The 7,339-nt window shown below is 46.6% G+C and overlaps 1 protein-coding gene across 1 annotated transcript; it reads left to right on the forward strand.

Moving 5' to 3' along the window:
• Positions 1 to 1,997: 1,997 nt before the first annotated feature.
• LOC143685871 (keratin, type I cuticular Ha4-like) lies at positions 1,998 to 5,864 on the forward strand. The gene is made up of 7 exons (XM_077163016.1): positions 1,998 to 2,480; positions 2,582 to 2,664; positions 3,176 to 3,332; positions 4,179 to 4,340; positions 4,433 to 4,558; positions 4,732 to 4,952; positions 5,420 to 5,864. Exons 1-7 carry the CDS (start codon positions 1,998 to 2,000, stop codon positions 5,502 to 5,504), a joined length of 1,317 nt encoding a protein of 438 aa, XP_077019131.1. The 3' UTR covers positions 5,505 to 5,864.
• The last annotated feature ends 1,475 nt before the right edge of the window (positions 5,865 to 7,339 follow it).

Consider the following 7,339-nt stretch of genomic DNA (forward strand, 5'->3'; position numbering starts at 1 on the left):
AAAATGTGCAGATGTGCTTAGCACATGTTTGAGATATAAGTATTCATGAAATGGTGGTAGCATCATCCTCATCACCATCACATCATCACTGCCATCATCCTTATTATGAATGCTTGCTCAGAGCTGTAAGGCTGGAGAATTCCCAGAGGATGAGTGGAGCCCAGTTTTCAATGCCAATGCCAGAAAAGAGGCTTCAGTGGCAATACAACCCCACGTGGATAACTTGTCTTCCTCAAGGTCATCCCAAATGAGGTCACCAAAACCAGAAGATCAGGAACTTAGCAGAGAGAACAGGGGACAATGGCCCATCTACCAATGCACTATTCCAGCCACTGAGTTAATATTAAAACTTGCATTTTTGTTGATATAGTTCCATGCCTCTAGGATGAGTGAGTGATGTTTGATCACCATTGGGTTAGCAGGAGTGACATGCGCAGATAATAATGAAAAAAGTCTGTTCAGACATAGTATCTTATTTTTCACTGAAAAAATCTATGAGGAAGGCAACATTATTATTAATTCCATTTAAGGAATGAAGAAAACAAAACTCTAAAAGGGAACTGACTTTTCTGGATGTGAACTCAATATGTGCTTTTCTGCCCCTCCCATGCTGCCTTTGTAATCTGGACATGTTCTCCTTAAGCGATTTTTATTGTATTCCATAAATAATCTTCTGGGACTTCTGTTTTTTCTGCGCAGAACAAAGGACAGATAGAGTGGCAGGGAAAAGAAGATGAGGTAGGAAAGGCTACTTTGTTAGGGAGATTAACTGTTGGGCAATGGCAAAACGCCCTAGGGTTTGGAAGAGTCAAAGGATAACCTGATCCCAAGAGTTATGGGGAGGAGCACATTTACCAGAGATGGCATCCGATTCTTAGGGACAACAGTCAAATTGCATTCTCATAGGTACTGCGACTTGTTCTCAAGCTTCTCAGGCTGGCACAGTCACAACTCAAAGTGTGCTTAATGCTCTCAGAAAGAGGCATAAATCTAGGAATAATTTGGGAAAGTTTCCATAGGCTTTGAGATAAGGTCACCAATTATGTCTGAGCATCTCATCCTGGTTTTCCTTTGTGAGTATGGAGTGTTATGCTTCATAATTATGTTCCAATGCTGCCACCTGAACTCTCATTCTTGTGGACTATTCCCAATGTAATTTCCCTTCCAGATATTGCTTTTCTTTCTCATACTTAGGAAGACAGTTGCTTCAGTGTAGCTTGGTGAATTTTTCCTATAAAGGGCCAGATAATAAATACTTTAGGCTCTGCAGGCCATATGGTTTCTGTCACAACTACTTAACACTACCACCATAGCACAAAAGTAGCCTTAGACAATGCCTAAATGACTCGGGCATATCTGTGTTCCCATAAAACTTTATTTGCAAAATCAAGCAGCAGGTTGACCTTGTCTGTGGCCCACAGTTTGCCACAGCTTTAGCACTGTCACCATCCAGTTTGTAGTTTCCATTTTACTTTCTCATTTCTCAATCATGAACACTCAATTATTTCTAATCCCTCCAAGTATCGGCAAATCCTCTGAGTCCCAGTCAATTCTCCTACCAAGAAATGCTCAGAATCCTCACAGTTAATAGAAGACAAGTTTCTCCTATAAGGACAATTTGAGCTCAACACTGAAATGTGGGTGGGCTTGAGAGGGGAAGGCCACCAAGAAGAGTTTCACCCCAAGCCTTCCTTCCAGGGACTCTAGTGGCAGAAGCTCATGGGTGAGGAGTCCCTGATTCCAAAATAACTCCACCCCATGTCCTTCGCTGTCCTCCTCTCTGAGTAATGAGGAGAGCCATTTGGGGCTGTGATGATTCTGCCTCCTTTGAAGCCATCTGATGAAACTCTGATTTCACCAACCACCAGCATCCAGGAGGAGCCTGATGTGACACAAGCTGAATGGAATAATTTTATGAGATGAGGGGGGACTCTTTGGAAGCATCTAACTAGCATATTTTGGAGAAAAATTAGCTGAAGCATTGAGGAAAGAAAACTATGCAGTACGCCAAGCCCCCACCCACCGCTCAGGGTATAAAAGGACTGTGGAGGAAGGAGAGACTCAAACTTCATCCACATCCACCTCCAGCAGCTCATCTGCTCACCTGCTCTCCTATCACCTCTCTTAGCACCATGCCATACAACTGCTGCCTGCCCAACGTGGGCTGCCACACCAGCTGCTCCTGCCGGCCCTGCGTGGCCCCCAGCTGCCACAGCTGCACCCTGCCTGGGGCCTGCAACATCCCCGCCAATGTGGATGGCTGTGGCTGGCTCTGTGAGGGCTCCTTCAATGGCAACGAGAAGGAGACCATGCAGTTCCTGAACGACCGCCTGGCGAGCTACCTGGAGAAGGTGCGGCAGCTGGAGCAGGAGAATGCAGAGCTGGAGAGCCGCATCCGTGAGTGGTGCCAGCAGCAGGTGCCATTTGCATGCCCGGACTACCAGTCCTACTTCCGGACCATTGAGGAGCTCCAGGAGAAGGTGAGGGGATGGACTGTGTGGGAACACAACAGCTGCTGGCTCTCTGAACAATAAGACATTCGGAAGTTCAAGCGATACTCATGGTATAATCTTGTTTTTAGATTCTGTGTGCCAAGTCTGAGAACGCCAGGCTGGTGGTGCAGATCGACAATGCCAAGCTGGCTTCTGATGACTTCAGAACCAAGTAGGTTGAGACTTCTGGACCATATCACCTCTAAGACCCCATTAGCTCTTTCATGGCCCCATGAACCTATTGTTGCCTGGAAGGGAAGAGAAAGCTATTTCCCACTTTTTATTTCTCCACTAAAGTCTGATTGTGTAAAATCAGTTTCAAACAGGGATTCAGACTCATGTGCTGCCTGTTCTTCTGCTATATTGGTCTTTCTGAAAAGGGCTTCTTACCCATAGTTAGAGATTGAAATCAATTGTTCTTGGGGAAATGGATAAGTGATGGTGGATTAACTGAAAAAAACTGGGAGAAGAATGAGAGAATCCATCTCCCAAATCCCTATGGGAGACTTCTGGTTTTAGTGTGAGTCAGGAGGCCTCTCCAGCCCAACTCTTCAGAGCTTGAGGGAAACATATGGAAGAGAGAGAACAGACTAGAAGCCAGGCCAATCCCATCCAAACAAGACATGGGACAGGAAGGTGGGCTACTTTCCCGGATCTCCTCCCATTCTTCTCTGTGCTCACAGGTATGAGACGGAGCTGTCCCTGCGGCAGCTGGTGGAGGCCGACATCAACAGCCTGCGCAGAATCCTGGACGAGCTGACCCTGTGCAAGTCTGACCTGGAGGCCCAGGTGGAGTCCCTGAGGGAGGAGCTGCTGTGTCTCAAGAGGAACCACGATGAGGTGAGAGGAAAATTTTAAAAAGCAAGCTTCAGAGCTAAGCATTTAGCATTGGGAACCAGGAAGCAATTCCTGTCAGTCTCCCTGGTCTGGGAACCTTCTCTGAAGAGCTCAAGTTTATTTCTGAGAAGGAAGATGCTATATCCATAACAAGGAGTCTGGTGAGTTGCTAACTATCATGCAGCTGGGTGAGGGTTGGACAAGTATAGGAGAGATGCTCTGGAAGAAATCATTAAGCCCTATTCTCTGCTAGTCATTCTTAAGTTCTGAACAGGGTGGTGGAACTGGCAGGGGAAAATGAAAAAGATATGTTCCTTCTCTTCCAGGAGCAATCAGTGTCATGTGGAGAGATCCACGTTTTGATATAATACAAGGCAGAGGGAAATAAATACTGTGGGGCATATGAGTAGAATGCTCTGGGAACAACCCAATTTGCCTGAAAGGAGATAGAGAACTCTTCTCAGATGCATGTCTTGAAAAAGAAGGAATATTTCAATATTTGGGGGTTTCAGTCTGAGGGAGGAGGCTGAACCAAGGCACAGAAGTGGGAAAGCAGGTTATATCGATTGTGGCCAGTGGAGCAGCAGGGCTGGGTGTGTAATACTTACAGGATATGGGATGGTTGGGACTTAATCCTACAAGAAAATGTGAGGATGTTCCAGTTTTTTGAGAAAGGAATTGATGTGATGCCTATTTGAATTTTTTCCTACACACTAAATACATTAATCTTTGGGAACGGTTAGTATATATTCTTTAGTGCACTCCTGGCCAGGTTGAGTTTAATTTTCCTATGGTAGAAAGACAGCAGATCCATTTCTGTGGGTTCATTGCTTCCCTTTGCTCCACCAGGAAGTCAACTCTCTGCGTAGCCAGATTGGAGACCGCCTCAACGTGGAGGTGGACGCGGCGCCCACTGTGGACCTGAACCGCGTGCTGAACGAGACCAGGTGTCAGTACGAGGCCCTGGTGGAGACCAACCGCAGGGACGTGGAGGAATGGTTCTCCAGGCAGGTGGGTGTCTAGGCTGTGGTCACACAGGACTGAGGTCCCTCGGGGTCCTGGAGGCAGCACCTCATCTGTCTTCTCCCCTTTGGACATTTCAGACCGAGGAGCTGAACAAGCAGGTGGTGACCAGCTCGGAGCAGCTGCAGACCTGCCAGGCGGAGATCATCGAGCTGAGACGCACGGTCAACGCCCTGGAGATCGAGCTGCAGGCCCAGCACAACCTGGTGTGTGTTGTCCAGACCTGCTGGGACAAAGGCCGGGCTGGGGAATCGGAGTCCCGGGGGTCCCTTCACACCAGACACTCTCCTGCACCTTGAAGCTCATAGCTTCTTTGGAACAATAGAGAGAAAGGGTTAGAGGAGCAGCTCTGTGACGTTCTTCATTTTCCCATCCACAGAGAAACTCTCTGGAAAACACGCTGAACGAGTCCGAGGCCCGCTACAGCTCGCAGCTGGCCCAGGTGCAGTGCCTGATCAGCAACGTGGAGTCCCAGCTGGCCGAGATCCGCTGTGACCTGGAGCGGCAGAACCAGGAGTACCAGGTGCTGCTGGACGTCCGGGCCCGGCTGGAGTGTGAGATCAACACGTACCGGGGCCTGCTGGAGAGCGAGGACTGCAAGTGAGTGTGATGCTAAGCATTTCTGGAAGACATGTATGATGGGATTACAAGACACTGTGGGTACACACATGTGGGCCACATTTTCAATTCACCAAACAACACATATTAATTGTCCACAATGTGCCCAGCCATCTGTGACAGTAACACCCATGTGAAGGCACAAAGGTGAAGAGAACCTAGCCTCTGCCTTTGGTATTAGAGACACAACATTAACGGTTGGCTAGGCAGAGTTTAACTTCCACAAGAGCTTGAAAGGATGTCCTTTCAAAAGGACAATTTAAGAAGACATTTCTTCCACCCAGGCACATGGCATTCTGGGAGAGAGAGAGAAAGATTTGGTTGGAGTCAAATTTGCCTCCAACTGACTCCAACCAATGAGAGATCATGGGGTGCTTCTAGGCTCACAGGACTCTTTCCCCTCCCATCTGCAATCAATTCTAAACCTCTGTGTCACCCTCCACCCACAGGCTCCCCTGCAACCCATGCGCCACCACCAATGCTTGTGGCAACTCCTGCGGATCCAATGGCTGCTGTCAAGCACGTTGCTGTTAATTTAAAAGCTTGAACCATCTTTGAAGATGTCAGTGAAGCCACTTAGATCAAGAGTAGGAAAAGTTCCCAGATTCTGTCTTTGCCATAGCTCAGTTGCCGCTTAGTAACCTCATCATGCCAACTGGATGTTTCTAGGCCCTGAAATGTGTTCCAGACCCAGCAAGAAAGACACACAGCATTAGCTCCCAATGTCTGGAAAACACATTCATGCTGAAGGTTGAGCTTCTTCTGGAGATGTTCACCTTCCTGTAATCTGAGCTCCAGGGAGCACTTCAACGTGCTTCCTTCTTTCCTTGCTTCTTTGGTATTCTCTGGAATACAAGGAGGCTCTTTCATTTACTTCCCAATAAACTTTATTTCCCTGGCATAGTAAATGTGTTTCTCATTCATATTCATCCATTGTAAAGTATTCATCATGGAGGTTTCATAAAAAGAAACCTCCTCATTAGGAGGATGAAGTGGGTTAAACAACTGGTTCCAGCTATTATGCTCCAGGGGAGGGATGTCCTCCTGTGATGCTCCTGCCCAGAAAACCTGGCCTTCGATGCCTGTGCCCATCTCGCCTTGATAGCAGAGCACTTGGCAATTCTGAAAACCCTCCCCAAACATCCCTGCAATCTCCCACTGTTGACCCCATCTTACTGGGATTATATGTTCTTGTTTCTCCCGAACTTTCTAAGAACTAGTTTCTGTTCCCAACTCCCTGTAGAAAATGCCCCAAGAACAGCGATAATCTCTCAACTTCTCTGCTACACCTGCTTTGCCAACAGAGTGACTTGCACCTCCTTCGAAACCCACTGTCAATGATTTCCAAAGCCTCACATACTCTGGGTCTTGGTATTACGTCTCTCACTACCCTTTTCTTGCTTTTCTTATTAGTCCATCTTCGTTTTTCTGTCCCAAACAGAATGAATACCTAGATCCTCAGCCTCAGGTTTTCTCATTCATGGACAATGGATGCTAATGACTCCCAAATCTTGATCTTATGTCAGCTCAAGTTCCAGGTGTTTGGTTGCCCATAGGACAGTTTCATTTGGTGTCAGGCCATCATATCACATTGAACTGAACTAAAGCTTACCTTTGGCAAACTAGTTTATCTTGTTCCCCACTTGCTATACCTAACACTTTGTCTTCTAAAAAGACTTTAATGTGGGCAGGCCTCTCTGCTCACACCCCCAATCCCACTTCAAGTTTGTTGATTTCCTCTTGATCTCTGCTCGTAGTCTTCTGTAACCTCTTCACTCTTTCATTTTCTGTAGTTCTAAGACAGGACAACACTTATTAAGCCTCTCTCAATAGACATTAACTGGACCTCGCCCCCTCACTTGCCTCATCACTGAATTCTTAAAGTTCTAATGTCTATAGGCCACAATATCAACTATCCATTCGATTTTGTTCTATATGAACAACACAACCTTGATATCAACACAACCTCCACAAACCACCTCCTACTGTGTGTGTCAGGCACTCTGTGGGCGTACTGAGAACAAGTTTGTAGGTGAACCCCAGTCCTGGTTCACAGTAAGTTTACAGACTAGAGGGAAAAAGACATAGAGGCAACAGTCACAGGGACAAACATAGATGTGGCTTCAGAAGATGTTAGTGAAGAACCGTGAATTTCAGAGCTTTGAGAAAATACTTCTGGATGGGTGACAAAAAGAGGTTCTAAGGAGAGGTGGCACTGCATCAGGGCTTTGAAAACTCAATTACTCTGTTCATATACATTTTGTCTGCCTGCCTTCTTGACTGCAAGTCCTTCAACAGAGATAATATCTTTACATCATCAAAGACTAATCTAAACTGTAGAAGACTTTTGAGTAGAATAGATAAGAAGT

The sequence above is a fragment of the Tamandua tetradactyla genome, chromosome 6 (genome assembly GCF_023851605.1).
Source record: "Tamandua tetradactyla isolate mTamTet1 chromosome 6, mTamTet1.pri, whole genome shotgun sequence".
Lineage (NCBI taxonomy): Eukaryota > Metazoa > Chordata > Mammalia > Pilosa > Myrmecophagidae > Tamandua > Tamandua tetradactyla.

Bases quoted from the DNA above. Each gene is read 5' to 3' on its own strand.
- LOC143685871 (XM_077163016.1), top strand. From the start codon at position 1,998: ATGCAGTACGCCAAGCCCCCACCCACCGCTCAGGGTATAAAAGGACTG. The intron at 2,665-3,175 runs GTAGGTTGAGAC...CTGTGCTCACAG, and splicing joins TCTGATGACTTCAGAACCAA to GTATGAGACGGAGCTGTCCC. The intron at 4,341-4,432 runs GTGGGTGTCTAG...TGGACATTTCAG, and splicing joins AGGAATGGTTCTCCAGGCAG to ACCGAGGAGCTGAACAAGCA.